The sequence below is a fragment of the Narcine bancroftii genome, chromosome 2 (assembly GCF_036971445.1).
Source record: "Narcine bancroftii isolate sNarBan1 chromosome 2, sNarBan1.hap1, whole genome shotgun sequence".
NCBI lineage: Eukaryota > Metazoa > Chordata > Chondrichthyes > Torpediniformes > Narcinidae > Narcine > Narcine bancroftii.
Window position 1 is genome coordinate 92,881,733 of NC_091470.1, and position 25,926 is coordinate 92,907,658.

Consider the following 25,926-nt stretch of genomic DNA (forward strand, 5'->3'; position numbering starts at 1 on the left):
CCAGCTGGTGGCCAGCAAGTACGTGTGGCATGGATTGCAGAAGCAAATCCTGGGTAGACCAAGGCATGTACGCAATGCCAAACAGCCAAAGTGCAGCGACACACCAAGGTCCCCCATAGCCTTTTGAACCAACGAAAAGCAGGTTTTACCACATTCATGTGGACATAGTGGGACATTTGCCAATCTCTCAGGATTTCCATTACCTGTTCACAGTGGTCAACCGCTTCACTCGGTGGCCAGAAGCAATCCCCCTGGCCTACACATCCACCAGGTCCTGTGCCAAAGTCCTGGATTACAAGGACTGCCACAGCACATCACTTCTGACTGAGGTGCACAGTTCACCTCCAGTTTGTGGACCAACATTGCCAACCTGTGGGGTGCTTAGCTACACTATACAACGGCATACCACCTGCTAACCAACGGCATGGTGGAGTGTTTCCACAGGCACCTCAAGACTGCCCTCATGACCAGACTCAAGAGCCCCAACTGGGTGGATGAGCTACCATGGGCACTACTGGGCATCCAAACAGCACCGAAAAAAGACCTCCATGCATCCTCCACTGAACTCGTCTACGGAGCCCCACTCAGGTCGGTAACCTGACTCCAATCCCACCCTCCAGAAATGAACAATATCCCCAAAGAACTCAAGGACTGTGAGTGTTTGTATGCAGAGGACCCCACCGTTCACCACTGCAGAAGCCATACGAAGGTCCCTTTCAAATCATCCAGAACAACGGAGTCACTTTCGAGCTGGACATCACTGGTAAACCAAAGGTCTTCACTACAGATAGACTCAAGCCAGCCCACAGAGATCCAGCAGAACCCGTGGAGACACCAACACCTCGATGCAGAGGCAGACAACAAAAGATTTTGGGGACTATACCTATGGACTGTTACACCAGTTCGCAGAGGGGGGTCATGTGGCGGCCCACAATTGAGGAGATCGGGCTGGCACATCGCGTGGCAGCAGATGCGGACAGAGATCGCTAAAGCAACTCCCAGGACAATGATCCGGGTGGGAGGGGGTAGAAGCTGGGGCAGCATCAGACCAACAGCCCTAAAATGGCGTTGGCGAAGCTGCCCAGCTAACTCAGCAGAAACAGGCTGGGGAAGAAGGGACTTCATATGCATGGATGGTCCCACCCGCTATTGTTGTTCATATGGATGACTCAGTCAATCAGCAAAAACGGCGGGAACTTGAACAGTATAAAACAGCCTTTCGAGCCCTACTAAAGGAGTGAGCTTAACCTGCCACACTGTGTGCGTGTGTTTCTTTGTAGTGGGCGGCTACAGTGGTTTATATAAATGTTTGCACTTTGATGGTGCAGCAAAACAATGAATTTTCTGTTCATGATAATAAATTTTGATTCTGTGAAATGGGACTTGACTTGGGTAGACAACAGGTCCTGAGTCCAAGTCCTATGCTGTGAATCTTTTTCATCCCTAAATATTAAGTGAGCTTCACTTGTCAGCACTGAGGTGGAACCTCCTCTCAGAGAAAGTGACCAGATGCTCCAGTGGAAGTAGAGATAAAACAGCAAGAGAAAGTTATGATGAAGTGTGAGATGGCTCTTCTGGAGCCAAGCCCCCTGATAATATCTCTGTGCTCCATGTTATTCTGTGAAACGGTCTCACATTAAGATGAAGATTTATTGTCTTGAAATATTAATGACTCGGCAGAGATATTAAACATACAAAGGAATTGTCCCCGGAGGCAGCACAGTTTAGTTTGTGAATGTCATTTATGTGTGAACTCTCATAAAGTATTTACAAAATAAATTAAAATAGGAATATTACTGAGATAAATGAACAATATTTCTCCTTCTGAATGATGAATTTCACCTCACCGTGTTCATGCTATAGCTATGTAAATGCCTTTCAGGACCATACAGTTGCAGTGATGGCTTTTATATAGTGGTGAGATCACTACCACCGAGATAATATGAAATCTAAAGTCAAAACAACTGAAGGGTACCAATATGTAGTGTGCCATAATTGCTCCATTTATATCAAGTAGCTAATCTATTATTTCACAAAGACCTGTCACATATTCCATTGATAAAGGGATTTAATCTCCTTTCTGTTTGCCATGTGATTTTTCACAATTGATTTCTCTTGTCTTTGGCTAGTATTTATTCTAAATTGTATGCTTGTTTGGTTTACAATTAATGGTTCAGTCATCATGAACATTTTGCATGTCATTGAACCTCCAAAGCCAAAGGCAGATTGTTATTTCATTTCTATCCATTCCATGCAGGAGGGTTGGTGATTGACCATGAATAGCCCAGTTCAAACCATTGATAGTGGGTGAGATGACACCAGTTAGGAGGGACCATTCGCACAGGGTCCATTGTGTAATGATAGAGTGCTAGTAATACTCCTGGCCACTAGAGGGATTTGGAGACTAGTTTGTTGCAGCTCCGTTGGATTCAAGATAGATGCCTCCACATGGTCATGAGTTCTAAAGCTAATAAAATATAGTTTTAAAAGAACTCATTTTTTAAAATTATAATAAAATAAACATCCAGGAGTAAGAATCAATTGATAGCAGCAGAAAATATGGAAAGTGAAGACACCTGATTCTGTAAATTGGAAATATTGAACATGAGTAGAGGCCATTCAAACAAAGATTTATGCTGTACCTGCAAGCTATTGGACTCAATAGCAAGCCTGATCAATGGACGATTGCACTGCTACTTATCTTGGAGGGACGTCAAGCACTAAAGGTTTTCAATACATTAGTTTTTGCTGAGGCAATAGTCCAGGGCAAGTTCAAGAAAGTTATCGAGATGTTTGATGAACACTCTTCACCAAATAAAAATGAAACATTCGAGAAGTATGTGTTTCACTCACGCACACATGTGCAGGGAGAGAGTTTTGCTGCTTTTTAATCGACTTGAAATTAAAAGCAAAAACATGCAATTTGAATCACTGCAAGATTCAATGATGCGTGATCAAATTATGTTCAGGATTATTGATAAGAAAGTGAGAGAGAGGTTGTTGAGAGAGACAGAGCTTACCTTAGCTGCAGCAAATGAAAAAGTTCAGTGAGAGAGCAAAAGGCCATGAAATGAAGGAATAGTCACAGCCACAATGTGTGTTACTACACTTACAGACAAAAAAATGAGATACAGGAAACAACAAAGAAATGGAGAGACATTCAAGTGCAAATGACGTGGCTCTCAACATGCACCAAAACAATGCCCTGCCTATGAAAAAATCTGTAATAAGTGCAAAGGGCAGAATCACTACGCAAAACAATGTTTTTTGAAAGGGAAACAAAACAGAAGTGGAAGTGTGAACACTGTACACACTATAGAAGAAACTGTCCTCAGTGAGGCACTTTTCCTTGGCACAGTAGTGCATTAAGATTATTAACCAACAGACACTGAACAGCCAAGTGTGAACAGAGTCGAGCAAAATAAGTGGACTGTGTCATTGCATACAAATAGAACAAATATTCCTTTCAATCTGGATGCAGGGGCAAAGATCAATTTAATCTGTGAGAGTGATATCAGGGCATTGAAGATAAAGCCATACATCCATGCAAATCCATTACAGCTCAAAGCCTGCAATAAACAGAGCATCAATATGAAAGATACATGTAAACTCAAGGTGAAAGTTAAAGAGCACCACTTCAGGTTCACAGTAGTCCCGGATGGACATAAACCACTGCTTGGTGACAATGCGTGTGAAATTTTATGTATAGTTAGGTGGGTGTACCATGTTAACAGTGCCAATGCATGGACCAGCGTAGAGGAAATATTAGATCAATTTCCTGACATCTTCAAGGGGTTTGGTGTTCTACCATTCACCTATATGATACAGTTAAAGGAGGATGCACATCCAGTAGTGTATGCCCCGAGGCGGGTTCCAACGCCTCTAAAAGAAAACCTCAAGCAGGAACTCGACTGAATGATGGCACTAGGGGTCATAAAGAAAGTGGAGGGGTCCATAGAATGGGTGAATTCAATGGCGTATGTCAAAAAGAAGAACGGTGACCTCTGTGTGTGCATGGATCAAAAGACTTGAAAGTCAATATAAAGAGGGAACATTATCAGATTCCAACCTAGAATGAAATTACAAGTGAGATGGCTGGTGCAAAGTTTTTCACTAAATTGGATGCATCCCAGGGCTTTTGGCAAATAAAAATACATGAAGATAATACAAAATACTGTACATTTAATACACAATTTGGCCGATACTCCTGTCTGAGGATGCCTTTTGGAATTTCCACAGGACAATGGAGCTCCTCATAGAAGGCATAAATGGGGTATGTGTGTACATGGATGACATGATCCTATGGGAATCCCCACAACAAAAGGCTCATCAAAGTGTTACAATGTATCCAGAAGTATGGATTAAAGTTAAACAGAGAAAAATGTCAGTTTGGTGTGACCTTTTTGGGAGATAAACTGTCAGAGGCAGGTGTGGAGCCAGATAAGACCAAGGTGAAAGCAATTTTAGAGATGCTGAGACCCACTGACAAAAACGGCATGTTAGAGTGCTGGTAATGATCAATTTCAGTGATAAATTCATACCAAGCCTGTCTTCCAAAACAATGCACCTGAGGAAGTTGTTACAGGACAAATGTGAATTCAAGTGGACAGACAACCACGAGGAAGAGTGGGGATGACTGAAGACCTTTCTAAATACAGAACCAGTGCTTTTGATGTTCTTTGTCCCATCCAGAAGAATGAAAATATCTATGGATGCTTCAAGAGATTATATCATAATACTTCAGGCTGTGGGAGAAGATCGGAGGTTAGTAGCATACACATCAAAGATGATGACAAGGTCATAATGTCGATATCCACAGAGTGAGAAAGAGTGTCTCGGTCTGGTCTATGGACTTGAGTTACGTGTATGATTTATCAACTTTCACGGCAAGCCATTAATAATTATCATCAGGAAAATTTTCAGTAAAATGTCACCACAAATCCAAAGACTGATGATGAAGCTACCACGTTATGATTTTGAATTGGTGTATACACCAGGGAAACTTATTGTATTAGGTGATGCGTTATCCAGGGCAACAACACAGAGTAAAGCAAACAATGAGAATTCCATGAAGACAGATGTGAATCTCCATGTTAATTTTATCACTGAATCTCTTCCCATATCTGACATGAAATCCAAGCAGACCACAGCTGAAACAGAAAAGGACACAGTTCTACAGAACATCACCGAGTATCTGAATGGAGGATGGCCTAGAAGTGAATGTCAGCCATACTACAACATCCAAGCTGAGCTGAGTGTTATTGATGGGGTTCTACTCAGACAGAACAGAATTATCATTCCTCAATCATTGTGAAAAGAGATGCTGAAAGGGGTTCATGAGGGGCACCTTGGAGTGGAAAAATGCAAGAGGATGGCCAGAAATGATTTATTGGCCAGAGATTGAGACCTGCTGCTGTGAGATCTGTTTGAAACATCACGCAAAGCAGACAGAAGAACCCATAATAATAACTGATGTACCAACAGAAACATGGCAGAGAGTAGGGACTGATCTGTTCCACATGGATGGAAATAATGATTTGCTGGTTATTGATTATCTATCGAACCATCCAGAGATTGCGCTGCTTCATAACATGTCAAATGTATGAAATCGATCTTTGCAAGACATGGAATTCCTCAAATTGTCTACACTAGAAATGGACCCTGCTTTAGCTGTAGAGAATTCCAGAATTTAGCAGAGTATAATTTCCGACTTGTGACTTCAAGTCCTCTGCATGCACAGTAAAGCAGAGAAAGAAGTTCACATAGTTAAACAGTTGCTCAAGAAAGCATGACAAAGTGGCTTTATTGAGTTGCAGAGCTTTGCCACTTGAACATGGCATATCACCCACTGAGCTTCTGATGGGATGGAGACTATGCACCACAATTCCCTACTCTGCAGACATGAACAAGAATCAAGATGTTGAAGATGTTGAATGGAAACAGAAACGTCTGCAATGGAGACAAAAAGCAAACTATGACAAGTCAGCAAGAAGCTTGGGGCCACTGGCACAATAAAAAAAGTGAGACAGAGATTCCAACACTTGGGATAAAAAGATTACTGTTCTGGAGAAAGCAAGTCTAAGATCCTACACTGTCAGAACAGACAATGGTCCAACGCTGAGGAGAAATTGAAAGAACCTGCTGAAAACACAAGAGACACTTCAGGAACAGACAAATGCAGAAGATCCAGCCTGCACAGCAACAGAGGAAACACCACCAGAGCTAGACAGTAGTGGACCAGCAGAGTTGACCCAAGCACCTGTGTTAAAAAGATCCACATGCATTATAAAAGCACTTGACAGACTGAATTTCTAAAAGAAAAAGAACTGTTGATGTTTGTGTTTACATTTGTGTTAAACTTTAAATTGAAATTAATATTCTATTAATGGGTCATGTTGTTAGATTAGACATCTCAAGGAAAGGGGATGTAGTGATAGAGTGCAAGTGATACTCCTAGCCACTAGAAGGTGTTAGAGACAAGTTTGTTGCAGCCCGGTTGGATTCAAGATGAATGCCTCCATGGTCACGAGTTCTATAGCTAATAAATTATATTTGTTTTCCAAGTTTCTTCATTGCAATAAAAGAAACATCACACATAGAAGGTAAAGATATATTATCAACATTTTGGATCTGAGCCCTTTGTCACACATCAGAGAGCAGCATTAGAAATCTCCAAGACAGTGTTATTTTAAAAATAATATTTTTATTATTAAATAGCAGGATGCCCGGCATTTCTCAGGCAATAAAACACTTCAATTGTTAACTATTTTTTTGGTCCCTTATTGAACTGGGTTTGGTCACTTGTTTTAATTCTGAACGTACATTGATGTCCAGCACTGTAACTAATTGAGGTCTCCCTGGTGAAAGTTCAAAAAAATATTTTTGAACTTTTGAACTTCATATGTGGTCATGACATTCAGCATCCAATGTTACCCCTATTGAACCTCATTTTTTGAGTGCTCCATATTGATTTCCATGAAGAACAGACACACACAAATATTTATTCGATTACTAATAATATAACATCTTATCTAAACTTAACCCCCAACTATGCGTGAATATACTTCATTTTGTGTGTGTGTGTGTGTGTGTGTGTGTGTGTGTGTGTGTGTGTGTGTGGGGGGGGGGGTGGGGGGGGTGGGGGGGGGGGCGGGGGAATACACAAACCATTACAGCTTAGGCACATTCTGGAAAGTTATTCCAAGGTAATTGACATGAAGATTCTTAAATTGATGCAAAGAATGAGGTGGGAGAGATCGGGTGACTGACTGATTGCAGAAAACTCAGAACACTTGATCAGTTACTTCCAGAGAGAATGTCCTTTCACAACTCCCCTTTTCTTTTTCTAGGGAAGCTGACAATGAGGGACTTTCACAATACTTCCAGATCCTAGATTCGGGTCAGTTCAAAGTGACCATCACTACGGTCACAATCCAAATGCAGTGTTTCCTCTGCTTCCATAAACCCAAATATGGGTCAATCAAAGTGAACTTTTCTTTGGCCATGGTGGGATTCAAAATCCTCCTAAGAGGGAGAAATAAAGAAATTATCTATTACCACATGGCCACTCCAGCACAGTATTCCTTCCAGAGAGCTGCAGCTCCAAATGCCCCTGATCAAAAAATGTACTGTTTCTTTAATATGTTGGTCACATGGTCTCTGCACCTATGTCCGAGGAACACTTCTCTTCAGAAATAGTAATTTGAGAACATGCTGTGTCTGTCTGTTGTCAGCCTACTGTCCTTTCCAGGCTTGTAGCTTGCAGCTATTAAAGTGATAGTCCCACACAAATGGAAATTAAAATGGAAGCCTGTAGCAGCCCGCCACCCAAGTTGCGACCCGGCTCACAAAATGGCCGGCAAATGCGATGATCATGTGGGCCCCACTGGGACCAATGGCCGTCATCCCACATGACATCTCACATGGTGGGAAGCAGCGGAGAATGCAAGAACACCAGTCAGTTAGAGGCCGGGGCTGCGATGACGCCACTCCTGTTGTCAGAGGCAGGAGTAAATATAAACAGAGCTGGCAGAGCAATAAATCAATCTTTGACCTTCACTTGACTGTATGTGTGTGTCGGTCTTACTCCACACTTCATGTAGCGCACACATTACGTTGGTGATCCCAACAGGTCCACCGCGGAAGTTGGTCCCAAAGATGAAGGACAAGCAGCTTTCCACTCAGTCTCACTCAAGTTGCCAATGTTCTGGGTGTCGCAGCCACATATGTGGTTCAAACAGGCCGATACTCAGTTCCACCTTCAATAGATCACCGCTAACACCTGCTACTACTACATAGTATTATGAGTCCAGAGGACCCCAAAACCCAGCAGCACCAAGACAACTGGTTACTTAAACAAAAGTTGCTTTTAATTATCTTTAAACATGAAACCAGAATCACACTTTAACTTATCATTATTGACTTAACTAACCTACCTTAACCCCCTTCTAATTCTAAGCACATGTATATGTAATGTACGTGTGTAAGTTCAGAAAAGTTCTTTGGCTCACAGTCCAATCTCACTTCTCATTCCTCCAAGTTCACTGGTTGCAGGCAATTCTTATTCTGTGCACAGAATTTAACATTTATAAAATTCACCAGGCTTTGGTGCTTGAAAGGTAAATGGTTACAGCTCAGGAAAGATCTTGTTGGTTTTCAGAGAGATATTCATTGTACGCTGACACCCACAACTGATTCCTTTCTTAATCAGCCACTTCAGTGTTTTGCCAAAGAAACTTGCCCCTCAAGGTTCTCCAAAAGATAACCTCTTTCTTTCAGGCCACCACGGAGTTCCGTCTTGTTTCTCTTATTTCAAGTGAAACATTAGACAGCCAGTCCTCTCCTCTTGTATGAACCACAAGGGCTTTGACCAGGTTGAACTAAGCACTCATAACCCATCTTCCAAATGGGATTTTCCACAAGCTTGCCAGCTTGTCCTGTTCCAGTCCCAGTTGCTGCTTCTGACTTTAAACCTGCAGAACTGAACTCCCCCCCTCTCTCTCTCTCACTCTCTCTCTCTCTCTCAGAGAGAAAGCCTGTTTGACTCTCCCTGCTTGCAAAACCACATTACCCTCCTAGAAAAGGAAGTTCCACTCCGGACAGAATGGTGCTCTGACAAGTTATTTCATCTATTGTCTTTTTGAAAACAACAATCCATTAGTGAGGTCTCTTGGGCACTCTCCAAAGCTTTTGCCAAGGCTGTTGGCCCCGACATGTCTAGCATTAGTAGAGCTCCAGTATGTTAAATAAGATCTGTTTTAAAGTGTTTGTATGTGATCTACACTTAAAAAAAAACCTGCCCCAATTTATCTCCCAAAAACATTTCTATATTCTGTCACAGTAGAGAGCTCACTCAACCAGGACACAGCAGCAAGGGTCATCGATTTTGTATGGCAACCTCCAGAGCAAGGCAAATATGGTGCCCTCAAAGCCCTTTCGGGCTATCATGGTGCAAGCGCACTGCCAGTCTGCTGCACTTGGACAGTTTGGGGGGACAGAGCCCCATCCGCCCTCATGAGCGAGATGCTTGCACTCGCTGAAGGGCACAGGCCTTGTCTATTCATTGAGCAGATTTTCCTGGAGCAGCTGCCTGAGGATATCTGGCTCTTGCTCACTGACGAGGACTTCAATGACCTGAGGAAAGTCGCAGCCCAGGTGGACATGTTTTGGAGAGCAAAGAAAGGAAAGTGCGCCTCATTGGAAGCAATCGCCAAGCCCTGAGCCCAGCCAGCAACAAGCAGATGGAGAGGTAAGTGAACACCCCCACCCAGCCATATTGTTATTGCCATCAACAATCGGTGCAGGGGCCTGTGGATGCCACCCTTCCTGCGCGTTTCCAGAAAATGCCATGGGCAACCATCATTAATAGCTGTGGCAGTTGGCCAACATGACAGCCTCCTTCACGTGTCAGGAAGGCAGTTTCTCATGAACACTGGTGCTGAAATAAGTGTTCTCCCCCATGCCAAGCCAGGCCCAGAACCGAGTGCAACGAACAACACCTCTATATGAACTTACAGCACACGCACCGTGCCCCTGTGATTTGCTGGCCACCAGTTTAAGTGACTTTTACTGTTGCAGCAGTGGTGCATCTGCTCTTGGGAACCGATTTCCTGCATGCCCACTGACTGCTGGTAGACTTAAAAGGGAGCCATTTGATACATGCCAGAGCATTTAGACGATGCCCCTGGGGGAAGCAAAACTATCAAGACTCCCTCCACCTCAACTCTGTCACACTGTCCAATGACGCCTACACACACATCCTGGTGGAGTTCCCCACAAATGTGGTGCCACAATTCTCCTCCACGGAACCAAAGCACAGTGTAAGGCATCACATCCTCACCGAGAGCCCCCCTGCTCCACACCAGGATGCAATTTTTCTCCTCAAAATACTTGCCCTCGCCAAAGAGGAATTTAAGAAAATGGAGGAGAGTGTGGTGGTCAGACAGCCCCTGAGCATCCTCCCTAAGGCAGCAGGAGGGTAGAGGCCATGTGGTGATTACTGATGCCTCAATGAGGCCACCACACCAGACAGATATCCCGTGCCCCATATCCAAGAATTTACCGCTAACTTACAAGAGGCACAGGTGATTTCAATTTAATCAGGGGTTATCATCAAATCCCAGGGCACCTCACAGACATTCCCAAAACTGCCATAATCATTCCCTTCAGACTATTCGAGTTCATGAGGATGCCCTTTGGGATTAAGAACGCTGCACAGACTTTTCAGTGGCTGATGGACACAGTGTGATTGGACCTCCCATTCACATTCATCTACTTGGACGATATCCTTATTGCCAGCCGCAACCATTCATAGTGCACAGCCCACCACAGACATCTATTCACCCACCAGGTGTCAGTTCGGGCAGAACACAATTGACTTCGTGCGGTGAAATCTCTGCCTGAGAAGGTGGAGGCCATCCGGCGGTTCACGAAACCTCGCACCATGAAGGAGCTGCAGGAGTTCACTGTTATTATCAACTTTTATATACCAGCAGCAGCTCAGGTCATGCACCCCCTTTTCGTGTTCATGGCGGGTAAAAATAAAGATGTTGCCTGGGACGAGGAGGCCTCAGAGGCATTCCAGAAGGCAAAGGATGCTCTGGCAATGCCACCCTTCTGGTTCACCCAAGGCTGGAGGTGCCATCCTCCCTCGTGGTGGACGCCTCCAGCACAGTGGTCAGAGGGGTCCTTGAACAGCTAATCAATGGGCAATGGCAGCCCCTGGCCTTCTTTAACAGGCACCTCCGGCCACTTGAACTTAAATACGGCAATTTTGACTGTGTGCTATTGGCACTGTACCTGGCAGTCATGAACCGATACTTCCTGGAAGGCGGACAATTCAAGTTCTTCACACATTACAACTATTATCCTTCACCTTCTACAAAGTGTCTGACCTGTGGTTGGCCAGGCAACAGAGGCATCTTTCCTACGCGTCTGAATTCACCACAGACATCCAACACATCGCTGGCAAGAACAACGTTGTGGGCCATGCACTCTCTTGGCCCACCATCAAAACCATCCATGCCCTATCCCAGTGCATAGACTATTCAGCCCTTGCCAGAGCACAACATGATGGCCCTGAAATCCTGACATACAGGACGGCACTTTCCGGGCTGTGGCTGGAGGATGTCGTCATTGCCCCTGGCAAACCAGATGCTCCTCTGTGACATCCCCATTGGCAAACCCTGCCCAATCATGCTGGCAGCAAGGAGACGGCAAGTCTTCAATGCAGTGCACAACTTGGCACATCCGGCCCTGGAACAATGGTAAAGATGGCGGCCAGCAGGTTAATCTGGCACAGGCTCCACAAACAGGTCAGTCAGTGGACCAAGACCTGCACATTTTGCCAGGCGCCTAAGCTGCAAACTCACACTAAAGCACCTCTCCAAACTTTCGAGCCGGCATGGCGCAATTCAGCCATGTCCACATTGACATCATGAAGCCGCTACCAGATTCCCATGGGGTGAGATACTCACTATGGTTGACTGCTCCACGAGGTAGCCAGAAGCGGTCCTGATAGCCTACATGACCAACCGAGACCTGCTCCAGGGCACTAATCAACATCTGGGTGTCCAGGTTCAGAGTCCTGGAAAATCTCACCTCTGACAGGGGAGCTCAGTTTACCTCGGGGCTCTGGATGTTACTAATCACCCGCAGGCCAACAGTTTAGTGGAGCAGTTCCACAGACACTTAAAAGCAGCGCTGATGGTCCAGCTCAAGGGACCCATCTGGGCAAATGAACTGCCTCGTATCCTTCTGGGGAAACGTACTGTGCCGAAGGAGGGCTATAATGCCGACACAGCAGAAATGGTCTACTGTGTACCCTTGATAATCACGGGCGAATTCTTGGCTGCTGCCAAGGATCCAGAAACATCCACACTTTGCACTGAAACAGCTGAAGGAAAGACTGGGTACCCTAGCTGCTCCACAACCCCCACCACATGGCCAGCTCAAATCTTTCATCTCAATGACTTGCACATCTGTGAATATGTTTTTATGCAAAATGGCACCCCTCCAATGGCCATACGAGGGGCTGTACAGAGTTGTCAGGCATAATGGGCTGACCTGTGTATTGGACATTGCCGGTAAAGAGGAAACATTTACCCTCGACGGCCTGAAACTGGCCCATGTAGATATTAGCCAACCAGTCAAGACACAGAAGTAGACCATCCAAAGAGGCAGCGGACACTCCGATCGCCGGTTCTGGGGGGGCGGGGTGTGGGGGGATCATGTAGTGGCCCGTGAACTGAGTCTCAACCCGGCTCACAAAATGGCTGGCAAACCCAGCAATCACAAGGGTCCTGCATGGACCAATGGCCGACATCCTACGTGACATCCCACACAGTGGGAAGCAGTGGGCTATAGCGGGAACACTGGCCAATTGGAGGCGGGAATTGCAATGACGTCACTCCTGTTGTCAGAGGCAGGGAGTGAATATAAACAGAACTGGCAGAGCAGTAAATCAGTCTTTGACCTCGACTCAACTGTGTGTGTGTGACGTTCTTACCCCATACTTCACGTAGCGCACACGCTGCAAGTATGTCATACCTTCTTCAGGCTGTCAGCCATAAACCAGGAATGTATCTGAATAAAGATTGAAGACTGGTAGGGGAGGAGTGCAAACAAACCAAAGGTGTTTATTGGATAAGAGGAAAAGTGAGAATTGATTTTTGACTCTGTGAAAAGGGAAGGGAAGGGAGAGTGATAGAGAGAGAGAAGGAGAGAGATAGAGAAAGAGAGCTGGGAGAAAGGCAACAGGGGAAAGGTGGGGAGTGGGGTTGAACAGAACCTGAAGAAGTGGATGTTAATGCCATTTGGTTGGACGATGCCCAGACGGAAGAAGAGGTGTTGTTCCTACAATTTGCGGGTGGGTCTCAGTCTGGCAGGGCATGAGCCCATGGACAGGCATGTCAGCAAGGGAATGGGATGGGGAATTGAAATGGGTGGCCACTGGGAGATCGATGCTATTGTGGCAGACAGAGCCAAGAAGCTCAACAAAGCGATCTCCCAGTTTGCGTCCAGTCTCTCCGATGTCGAGGAGATCACAACGGGAGCCCTTGGATATAGTAGTGTTGCTTCACTTGGAAGGGCTGTTTGTGGCCCTGAATGGTGATGAGGGAGGAAATGTGGGCACAAGTGGAGTATCTCCTGCGATCACAGGGGTAGGTGAAAAGCAAAAAGTAATCATTTTCTTTGGTGACTGAGGAGGTGTCAGGAAAGTCAAAGAGTTTCCAGTCTGTCACCACACTTGTTGGAAAGTCTGTATCTGTATGTTTGTTATCTTCAGCTCTGCAGGTCCATGAGGTCACTGATGAGTATGTATGGATGTCAGTGAAAATATGTTCTTGGAAATTACTTTAGCGACATACTGTTGCAACAGGAGCATCTCTGCCCTGCTGAAACCATGACCACAACAATCATGTCCAGCGATAGAAGACATTCAATACATTCAGTGACTTCACAACCGAAAACCCAACCACCATTAGCAAAGGATTCAGTGACTGATTTTGAGGATTTAACATCAATTTAGAGAACACAAACTAAGAATGGTTTTGTATCCCAGACCGGATCTGTTGTTATGAGAGAAAACAATTTTAGACGATAGACCATGTGACATAGGAATAGAAATAGGCTCTTCAGCTCATTGAGGCTGCCCAGCCATTTAATCATGAGGTGATCCATTTTACCACTCAGCCCCACTATCTGGCCTTCTCCCATAACAGGGTGTAGGTTAATTGGACATGATGGGACAGCACGGGCTCGTGGGCCAAAAGGGCTTGTTACCATGCCGTATGTCTAAATTTACAAAATTAAATAAAAGAAAGTCTGGAAAGGAACCAAGAAGATATCAGGATATTGATATCTACAGGAAATAAGATGGAGAGAGTGCAGAGAAGATTTACTAGGATGTTGCCTAGATGTCAGGAACTGAGTTACAGGGAAAGATTAAACAGGTTCGGACTTTATTTCCTGGAGCATAGAAGAATGAGGGGAGAATGTGAGATGTTTAAAATTATGAGGGGGATAGACAGTAAATGTAGGTAGGCTTTTCCCATGGAGTGTAGACATGGGTTAAGAGTGAAAGGGGAACGGTTTAGGGGGAACATGTGGGGGAAACCTTTTCACACAGAGGGTGGTGGGAGTGTGGAATGAGCTGATAGCTAAAGTGGTGAATGCAGGCTCAATTTTAACTTTTAAGATGAATTTGGACAGGTATATGGATGGGAAGGGTGTAGGTCAGTTGGACTAGGCGGGAAAAAAATGGTTTTGAACAGACTATAAGGGCTGAAGACGCCTGTTTCTATTCTGGTAATGAATCAAGAACCTATAAATCTCTGCCTTAAAAACACTCAATTTTATATTCATTTTTTAAAGTCCTTTTTATTTGTTCTAATATTAGTCATTCTTGCCTTTAAAAGGGAACCTAAGCTATAAAACTGTATTTGTTATTTCCAGTCAATAATCCAAATAGATTATAACATTCAAGTATTTATTTTTCTTGGTATTTTAAACATGAGTTTTAAAACATCTGAGCAGTAAGATCCATCTATCTGTTTCCCGAGGCTGTGCAGTCACATTGAGATGTCTATATCCCCAAACATCTGTAAAGAGGTACTTTCCCTCTCTCAGCAATATCCCAGGTCTTTATCAGGGAAATGATCAATGTGGAGGAGTTGATCCGAGTTATGTCTGTGAAATGTCTGTGTCCTCATGCGACAAGCAAACAAATCTTCATACATTAATTAAAGGACAGGGTTGTGAGCTCTCTCTGCACTGCATACCCCAGTATATATCGGAACATGTGCATTTTCACTTGATTTCAGACCATGCTTTAGTTAATGTTCCTTATTATCTTTGCTATGGGAGAATTACTATAGCTGTATCCAGTGATTGGCAGCTGGAGGCTGATATTTGTCCAGTAGGGGGCAGTCTTGGGTCAGTTTTCAGACCATGTTGAGGAATGCCATCCATTTTAAACCTATTCTGAGAATTATCCAATTACCTGCGTTTAACATTATTTTTCCCAAAATTAGAGCAGCACCATTAGTGTAGCGGTTAGAACAACGCTGTTAAATCATCAGTGAACTTGGTTCAAATCCAGCACTGTCTGTAAGGAGTTTGTACATGTTCCCCATTTCTACATGGTTTTCTCCACCGTCCAACATGTACTGGCGTTTTAGGTCATTTGGGCATAATTAGGTGGCACAGGCTCGTGGGCCGGAAGGACCTGTTGCCATGTTGAATGTCTTACAAAAAATAATTTTCAACACTTATTTTCTGAAACTACATGGAATTCTATTCTGAAATGAGTGGATCATCTGCTCTTAGTAATTCAAGTGCACATTCCAGATTTTATTCAAAGTTATTTGAGTACATTTTGGTTTGGCCATGTAGAAATTACAGAATATCTTATACACAGTTCCCTTATTTCAGGGCACCATGATGTTTGGGTCATTGGCTTCACAGGTGTTTGTGAGTACTCAGGTGTGTTTAGTTGCTTCATTGGTGGAGGGATAAGAGAGTTAGGCTTGCTTCTTAGCTTTTGATCACCTTTGGAATCTGTAGTTGCCTGAGAACCAGAGTTGTGGCAATGAAAGGCAAAGAGGCCATTATGAGGCTGAAAGACTGGATCGTTACATGGATAGGAGGGGACTAGAGGGGTATGGACCGGGTGCTGGTCAGTGGGACTAGGAGGGTGGGGATTTGCTATGGCATGGACTAGTAGGGCTGAACTGGCCTGTTCTGTGCTGTAAGTGGTTATATGGTTATATGGTTAAAATAAAACAGTAAGAGACATCACCCAAAATCAACAGATTAGAACATCATTAAGAAGGAGAGTACTGATGAGCTCACTTCATAACTCTGTGAAACATGGTCTCAACCAAATTGCCGAAGTGACAGACGGCCAGTGAGTCCATGAATTGACTAAACTTGTGACTAGACCCTCCGCCTTCATATTTCATTGGATTTCCCCTATATTTTCACGCTCACTGCCATCGATCCTCACCTTTGCCTTTGTGCATTTTCCAACTGTGAAAGTTGGGGACAAATTTCATGACTGCATTCATGCCTTCCAGAGATGCAAAAGAATTCCTGGCCACAGGGATGGCCCAGTGCGACACCAGTGTGACACCTGTGGGGCCCAAGTCTTTTGGAAGACGAATCTAGCATATTGACAAAAAACAAACAAGACCACTGTATAGAACATTAATCCACGACAGGAGAGGGGAAGACTCACGATGATTGAAATTGTGCTGAGTCCTACTCAGAGCACACCCTCCCATATTTCCCTCGTCAAGACAAGAGTCTGAGATGTGAGTCCATTATCTGGAAGATGAGATAGCAGAGCGATGAACAGAAATCCCTGGATGCTTCACGAATTGGCTCCTTGACAATCCGCCAAAGCCTCCTGAACTCTTCGAAGTTGCGGGTGAAGCTCTCAGACCTTCAAGATGTTACTGAAAAGTCATCAACACCCAACCGCTGAGCTAATCAGTGATGAACCGGCAGTGGATTCACTGATGTTCAACTTTTAACAAGTTAATTAGACAAAAGATAGTATTTCTGGGTGGAATAAAATCACCCTGAGACAGCAGAGCTTAACTCAGAAGCAAGCACTCCCTCATCACACACACAAAAGCACCTTTCGATTCAAATCCCATTTCAGCCATTTAAATCATTTGTCGTTCTCCATCTTCCCATAGTGGGACGCTCACTCAGTGCTGCCCCTCCCACAGTAGGACCCTCCCTCAGTACTGCCCCACCCACAATGAGACCCCACTCAGCACTGCACTCACTCAGTGGGCTACTCTGCCAACATTGATATGACCATGTAGAGTGTTTGGCTCGCATTGATGAGGTGTATCTTTGTGGCTGAATACTCCTCTCTATGCACACAGTGCTGGAGCAGGTTGAAACCATGGCCTGACAGCCCAGGGGTCAGGCTGGGGCCCACCAGAGGGAGGTGCTCACTCCAGGGTCACCTGACCCTGGTCTGACTCCACCCCTTGCCCTTGGTCCTCTGCACTCTATCCTACATCTGGCCCCTGGCCCTATCTCTTTGCCTCCTACCCTACACCTACTTCTCCCCCTGCATTATTTCCCTGCCCTCTGTCTCTGCCCCTTCCTCCTGCCTTCTACACTACACCAACCCCTGCTCTCGATCCTCCCCTTCCCTTTCCCCATCGCCTTCCCTCCACCCCTACCCCTGTTCCCCTATATTCTGCCCCCACCTCTTTCCTCCACCCCTATCCCCTGTTCCCCATTCCTCCCCACCCCCTTTCTCTCCCCTGACCCCTTCCCCTTCCCTGACACCTTTCCCTCCCCTCTGACCACTTTCTCACCCCTACCCTCTTTCCCTCTCCCAAACCCTTTCACTTCCCCGACCCCTTTCCCACCCCGCCCACTTTTGCTCCCCTGTCCCCTTTCCCTACCCCTGCCCCTTTCCCTTCCCCTGTCCCTGTCACTCCCCTTCGACCCCTTTCCCTTCCCCTGACCCCTTTCTCTCCCCCTGACCCCTTTCTCTCCCCCTGACCCCTTTCTCTCCCCTGCCCCCTTTCTCTCGCCCTGCCCCCTTCTCTCTCCCTGTCCCCTTTCTCTTCCCTGCCCCTTTCCCTCTCCCAACCCCTTTCACTTCCCCGACCCCTTTCCCACCCCACCCACTTTTGCTCCCCTGTCCCCTTTCCCTATCCCTGCCCCTTTCCCTTCCCCTGTCCCTTTCCCTTCCCCTGAACCCTTTCTCTCCCCCTGACCCCTTTCTCTCCCCTTGCCCCCTTTCTCTCCCCTTGCCCCCTTTCTCTCCCCTGCCCCCTTTTTCTCTCCCTGCCCCTTCTCTCTCCCTGCCCCTTCTCTCTCCCTTCCCCCTTCTCTCTCCCTTCCCCCTTCTCTCTCCCTGTCCCCTTTCTCTCTCCCTGTCCCCTTTCTCTCTCCCTGTCCCCTTTCTCTCTCCCTGTCCCCTTTCTCTCCCCTGCCCCTTTCCCTTCCCCCTGCCCCTTTCCCTTCCCCCTGCCCCTTTCCCTTCCCCCTGCCCCTTTCCCTTCCCCTGTCCCTTTCCCTTCCCCCTGCCCCTTTCCCTTCCCCTGTCCCTTTCCCTTCCCCTGTCCCTTTCCCTTCCCCTGAACCCTTTCTCTCCCCCTGACCCCTTTCCCTTCCCCTGTCCCTTTCCCTTCCCCTGAACCCTTTCTCTCCCCCTGACCCCTTTCTCTCCCCTTGCCCCCTTTCTCTCTCCCCTGCCCCCTTTTTCTCTCCCCTGCCCCCTTTTTCTCTCCCTGCCCCTTCTCTCTCCCTTCCCCTTTCTCTCTCCCTGTCCCCTTTCTCTCTCCCTGTCCCCTTTCTCTCTCCCTGTCCCCTTTCTCTCTCCCTGTCCCCTTTCTCTCTCCCTGCCCCTTTCTCTCTCCCTGCCCCTTTCCCTTCCCCCTGCCCCTTTCCCTTCCCCCTGCCCCTTTCCCTTCCCCCTGCCCCTTTCCCTTCCCCCTGCCCCTTTCCCTTCCCCCTGCCCCTTTCCCTTCCCCCTGCCCCTTTCCCTTCCCCCTGCCCCTTTCCCTTCCCCCGCCCCTTTCCCTTCCCCCTGCCCCTTTCCATTCCCCTTCCCCCTGTCCCTTTCTCTCCCCCGCTCGTTTCTCCCCCCCTGCCCCTTTCCCACCCCCTGCTCGTTTCTCCCCCCCACTGCCCCTTTCCCACCCCCTGCACGTTTCTCCCCCCCCCCTGCCCCTTTCCCACCCCGCCCCCTTTCTTTTCTCCCTGCTCCCTGCGGGGTGGAGAGAGTTGGCTCCGCGCACAGTCCCCGTCGCCACAGGATTGCGGCTGTGCTTTTTTGGGGGGGGGGCAGGGAAGGGGTGAAGACGGAACGTTGCCACCCGCGGTACAGAGGCAGTCAAATCCAGGGGTTTACTGGCAGTCCCACCCGCCCGGGCGGGGCCACGGAGGGGGCTGAAGGCAGTGGCGGGAGGAAGGGGACACGAGCTGCCAGTGGAGGGGAGGGGAGGAGCGCTTGATGCCAGGCGGCGGCGGAGCGCAGGCAGGGAAGAGGAGCCGGCGTCCGTGCGGGGAGCGAGTCCGCCCCGTGGAGCCGTGGGATGCAGCCGGCGCTACACCGTGCACCCACCTCTCCGCAGGCTCAAGCACCCTCCCGGTCCCTGCCTGAAGTCACTGCACCGTGCCCGGGGACGCACAGGGGGTATGGACCACTGTGGAGTCGGAGGCTGAGGAGCGCCCGCTGCTAAACCCTTTGGAGACACGCCGGGCACCCAGAGAGGACATCGCCACCACCCCCCACCCCCCCCTGTCAAACACCCCAACCTTTTGCAGAATTGACCATGATCTGCGCCAACCTGTTCTTCATTCTCATTTTCATAGGTGAGTCACAGGGACATTCGGGGGGTAACTGGAAGTCTTCGCATCTCCCCCCCACCCCTTGCCCAGGAGCCGACACCAAGGCGTGACGGGGTCCCGAGTAGTTTGAGAGCCTTAACTTCGGGCATTTACAGTAGGGAGAGGGGCCACAGACAGGGGAGAGGGGAGTAAAAGTCTGCAGACGCCGTGATTAAAGTCAGACGGAGCACTTTACAGAGCAGGGATCAAGACCCATCCCCGACGTTTCGGGCTTGAGCCCTTCATCGAGGTACGAGAGGGGGAAGAGGGGGGGGGTGCAGAGTCAACAGCAAGGGGGGGGTGAGGGAAGAAAGAGAGGAGAAAGGGTTGAAGTGAGGGAATGTGGAGGTGGAGGGAGAGAAGGAGGGAGGGCGAGAGAGAAAGGGAATATTGGAGGCGCGGGGTAAAGTGGGGGGGGGGGGGGAGAGATAGCATCCAGGGGAATGTTCCTTCCATTCCATGCTCTCTCGCAGTCTGGCTGGAGAGAAAGTTCAACAAGCCCCAAGAGCTGGGTTTTTCTTTCATTCCGGTTCTGGGCCAGTAGGAAGCGGCATTGATAAGATTTTAAAGAATGATTTTCAATATTAGTGAAAGTGTTCTTCAGTAAGTCGGAGTGTCAGAAGGTGAGCCCTAGTTTGGACATGCTGTGACTGGGAGTGTGATGGTAATTAGATGAGTACATAGCCGTTTGGAGGGGCTTCCATCCTTTAAAGGGAAGCTGGAGGAATGAAGCAAATAAAGTGGAGCAGGAACAGGACAGAAACAATGGGCTGAATGGCCCCTTTCGTGATAGGGAAAAACTGACTGCATCCATGCAATATCTCTGAGGGAACTGAAGGGGATAGAAATGGGGAGGGGGATGGATGGGATGAGTAAGGGGAGGGGGTTGGGGGTGAGAAGAGGATGGTTGGGGAGTGGGGGGAGGGAGAGATGAGGAGGTGGGGGAGTGAGGGGATGAATGGAAGGGGAAGGGGAGATGGGGAGAGAGGTGGAGATTTGGGAAGAGACAGGGAGAAGGGGAGAGATGGGGAAGGAGGTATGGGGTGGGGAGGAGTGAAATGGGGAGAGGAGGGAGATGGGTGGAGAGGAGAGATGGGTAGGGGGAGGGGAGAGATGGAGGAGAGAAAGAGACGGAGAGGAATATGGGATAAGGATGAAAAGGGAGAGAGATGAAGAAAGAGGGAAGGCGAGGTGGTTCTGGACTGAGTTTGAAGGTAATATTAGCAAACACTATGGAGAAAAGATGAAGGTGGAAGGACGTAGAATGTTAAGTTTGATGCATTCGGAAAGCAAAGGCAATCTGTACAACGAGAGCATTAAATGGAATATTTGCATAAGCATTGCGCAGCACAGAAAAAGTGTCCACAGATTTAAACAAAAATTAATGATAGCAAATGCTAATTGAATAAAAATGGACTAATCAGGAAGCTGAACACTAATGGGTGTACGGATTTGTGCTGGTGTCTGCAGAAACCATCTGATATTGCTTTAGATGCCCCTACTTAACTGTTTCCTGCAAATTTAGCACCATCCTGGACCCTGGTTTAGGGAGTGGTGCTGCAATGTTCTCAGTGTAGAAATGTGTGCGTGGATTGGAGAATTCCAAAGGTGGACGGGGTTATTAACCTGATCATAAAGCAGCTGGTACAGCAGTTTCCGTTGTCGGTGAGTGCAGGTCTCTGCCACACACAAAAGAGGGGAGCATTTTTGAAGTATGCCAGCGCTGGATGAAACTTGCTTGTACATTTTCACGAGAGGGGTGTTTGGGCTGAAATTGGTTCTGTTAGAATGTGAGTTCCACGTTCCTGAGACAAGCCCATGTAGAGCAGGTGGTGAGAAGAGCTGCTTTAAATTCCAACAGAGGCTCCCAGATACAAGGGAAAGAGACTGTGCAGAGAAGATAGTTGTGAAGGACAGTACCAGGTGTTTGCCCAGAGATGGAGATGGTTCCATGACCTCGCACACGTAGAACATAATACATTACAGTACAGGCCCTTCGGCCATCGATGTTGTGTCGACCTACATATTCCAACCAAGAAAAAAAACTAAGCCCTCCCTACTCCGTAACTCTCTATTTTTCTTTCATCCATGTGCTTGTCTAAGAGTCTCTTCAATGCCCCTAATGTTTCAGCCTCCACCAGGATGGCCCTGGCAAGGCATTAGCACCCACAACTCTCTGTGTAAAAGCAAATTTGCCCCTAATGTCTCCCCTAAACATTCCTCCCTTCACTTTGTACAGATATCCTCAGGTGTTTGCTATTCCAACCCTGGGGATAAAAACAACACCAACCTGTTCTTCATTCTCACTTTCATAGGTGAGTCACGGGGACATTCGGGGGATAACTGGAAGTCTTCGCATCTCCCCCCACACCTTGCCCAGGAGCCCACACCAAGGCGTGATGGGGTCCTGAGTAGTTTGAGAGCCTTAACTTCGGGCATTTACAGGAGGGAGAGGGGCCACAGACAGGGGAGAGGGGAGTAAAAGTCTGCAGATGCTGTGATTAAAGTCAAACACAGTGCTCAGACGGAGCACTTTACAGAGCAGGGATCAAGACCCATCCCCATCGTTTCGGGCTTGAGCCCTTGATCGAGGTATGAGAGAGGTATAAGGCTGTCCACCTTACCCCTGCCTCTCAGAATCCCTATTATGTCACCTCTCGTCTTTCTTCACTCCAAAGAGAAAAGTCCCAGCTCTGCTCACCTTGCCTCATTAGACTTATTTTCTTATCCAGGCAACACCCTGGTAAATCTCCTCTGCACCCTTTCCATTCTTCCTATAATGAGGTGACCAGAACTGAACAGAACTAAGTGTAGTCTCACCAGAGATTTGTAGAGTTGTCACAAGGCATCTCGACTCTTGAACTCAATCCCCTAACTAATGAAGCCCAGCATCCCATAGGCCTTTGTGGTAATGATCAGCAAATGAATGCCGAAAGTCAACAAAATTCCCACAATCCTTAGTCAATGACTATCAAAAGGGTGCTAAAACGTCTATTGCTCAGGACAAGTAGATCTCATCATGACACTGTTCCGTAAGCATCGTCCATTACCCCAGTCAGCCTCTGAGTGCTTCAAGCTTCATACCCATATGTCATACCATGTGCACTCTGCCAATTCCACTGACTAGCACATTATATTATATGATAACAGCTCCTCATTTTTTGAAGTCCGATTTCTTCAAGATTCCTTTATTGTCATGTGATTTTAAAAAAATCAGTGCAATTTTACAGAATTTGCTTTAGTCTACTGTAAGGCAAGCAGATTCGCATTGGCAGAAGTGCCCCTTACAGTCAAAGAGAAGCAAAAGAACGTCCCTTAGAGTCACCGAGTGTCTGTGGATTCATCTCCAGTGCTACCACAGCCAATGCAGCTACACAGGGTCCAGTCCAAACAATCAGCAGCCTGAACCTCCAGATCTGAACCTCCGACATGATCAGGAGCCCTTCAGCGCTCTCGGCTCCCTCTCACATAGAGTTCAGAATCAGAATTTATTGTCATGCACAAGGTGCAAAATTTGTTACCGATACCTGGTACCCCTTTCAGCCACTCTCCATCACTGGGTGTGAATCTCTTGACCGCACTTGCCAGCAGCCCATGGCCTGTGCAGGTTCTTTGCCTTGAGTCTCCAACAGCCCGCTGTCTGTGTGTTCTTCGACCGCAGAACCTCTCACTGGTCCGCTGCAATGTAAATCTCAGCTGCACCCTCTCTACAGGATCCACATCCTTCCTGTAATGAAAGGTGGGAACAGATTATTCCAGGTGGGGTCTTGTATAGCTATAACATTACATCATGGCTCTTGACCTTGACCCCACGGTTAATGAAGGCCAACATACCATTCGCCTTCCAAACAACACTGTCACCGTGTGCAGCAGCTTTGAGTATCCTGTGGACATGGACTCTGAGATCTCTTGGTTCATCTACATTGCTCAGAGACCTCCCATTAACACTGAATGCTGCCCTCAAATTTGACCTTCTACAATGAAACACCACACTTTTTTGTGCTGCCCTCAAATTTGACCTTCTACAATGAAACACCACACTTTTTTGTGTTAAACTTCATCTGCCACTTCTCAGCCCAGCTCTGTGTTCTATCAATGTCCCTTTGTAATGTCTGACAACCCACCAGACTATCCACAATGCCACCCATTTTCATGCCATCTGCAAACTTGATCATCCACCTATCCACTTCCTCCAAAATCTTATTTATAAAAATCACTAAGAGGAGGGGGATCCCAGAACAGATCCATGGTCACCACTGGTCACCATGCAGAATACTATCAGGGTTCTGTTGTGTGGGAAGCTGGTTTAAAGGGGCTGGTAGGGTGTTACTCATACTGGCAAACATTCTCTGCAGTTGAGGACAATTACTGAGGAGCAGTCCTGAGAGGACATGCTCCTGGTAAACCAAACCCACCATCCCCTCACTTCTGCTGCTTCACCAGCCCGCCACTGCACCTCCCCTGAGGCCAGAGTTGCTCAAAGACATGTCAACAGCAATCTTCTCCTCTGAAGGGCAGGAAATGTTCTTCCAGCCCAGCAGAGCCCTGAAGATCACCAAGGCTAGCACTTAGCGACCACGACTCATACAAAAATAGCTCTTGTAGGCAATATGGATTATTTCAATTTTTAAAATTTAAACATATGGTAACAGGCCCTTTTGCCCCATAAGCCAATGCCACCCACATACCTGGTTGGCCTACACCCCCAGTACATTTTGAAGGGTGGGAGGAAACCGGGGCCCCCAGAGAAAACCCATCCAGACATAGAGCAAACGTATAGCTCCTTACAGATAGTGCAGGATTCAAACGTTGGTTCTGATCATTAGTTCTATAACAGCATTGCACTAACTGCTACACCAACCATGCTGCCCTTTTCAAATTTAGGTTTTATTTAGAGTGGTTATTTTATGGGGAACTTTATTGTTGCTCTGTGGCCATGTGGATGTTGTAGTGAATGTAAAAGGGAAGGTGAAATGTGATTAATGTGGAAGTTGCAGTTTCTGGTGTCCAGCTACCTACTATTTCTGTGTAAAAAGGAAACTTGACCCACACATCTCCTTTCAACTTTCCCCACCTTATCACAAATCTATTGTCTCTTGTGTTGGATATTTAAACTAAAAGGTAAAAGACTGATTTTTAAAAATAATTGATGACATAAAAATTTTTGACATTCCAGAGTGATTGAAACCTAGTGTAGCACAGGGCAGCACTGTGAGTGCAACACCGTTCCGGCACCAGTGACAGGGTTTCAAATCCCATGCCGTCTATAAGGATTTTGTACGATCTCCCCGTGTCTATGTGAGTTTCATCTAGCTGCTCCAGTTTCCCTCACACCATGCAAAAAAATGAACTGAGGGGTTGTAGATCAATTGGCAGTACAGGCTCATGGGCCGAAAGGGCCTGTTACCATCTGTATGTCAAAATTAAAAAATTAAATATGATCCTGAGAGAGCATGACAGTGAATGTAGAGAAAATATTTCTACCTCTGGGAATCCAGAACCAGGGGTTGAAGTTTAAAAAGAAAAGCAGTCAACTATTTTGGTTCAAATTGAAGTGATTTTTTTTCTCTTGGGATTGTGACCTTTTGGAACTGTTCAGAAGACTATCCAAACTGAATATGTTTATGGGTGAGGAAAATGTTGATAGTTTATATGTGATAGTTTAAACTATCTAAGAGAGTAGCTGAGAATAGAGAGTTAAGATCACAATCAGATCAGCATGGTCTCATATTGTGCAACAGGCTGTCTGGCCTTCTGTTCCAAATTTTTAAATGTGTATGCTTGCTCGTTTATTTTGCTTAGAATGTTTGAAGTGAGATAGACCAACCTCTTTACTCTTGAGCAACAGGAAGTTTGGACAGACACATTTGCAGTATTTAAAGTGATTAATAGTTTTGAGTGCATATAGAGAGAATGTTTCAACTGGGTAGCATGATTGCCATAGCGTTTAGCGCAATACCTTTACAGCACCAGCAATTGGGACCGGACCCAGGGTTTGAGATCCACGCTGTCTGTAAGAGGTTTGTACATTCTCCCCTTGTTAGCGTGGGTATTCCC

At 46.7% G+C, this 25,926-nt stretch overlaps 1 protein-coding gene across 2 annotated transcripts in view; it reads left to right on the plus strand.

Moving 5' to 3' along the window:
• Positions 1-25,926, plus strand: part of LOC138753905 (GDNF family receptor alpha-2-like) — an 888,944-nt gene that overhangs the window by 19,372 nt on the left and 843,646 nt on the right. The window contains exon 1 of one of the 2 annotated variants that reach the window (XM_069917451.1): positions 19,449-19,854. The exons of the other annotated variant lie outside the window; for it this stretch is intronic. Within the exon in view, the coding sequence (XP_069773552.1) occupies positions 19,815-19,854 (40 nt within the window). The 5' untranslated portion in view covers positions 19,449-19,814. Of the gene's footprint in view, positions 1-19,448; positions 19,855-25,926 lie in introns of those variants that run through there. 2 annotated transcript variants of the gene reach the window in all.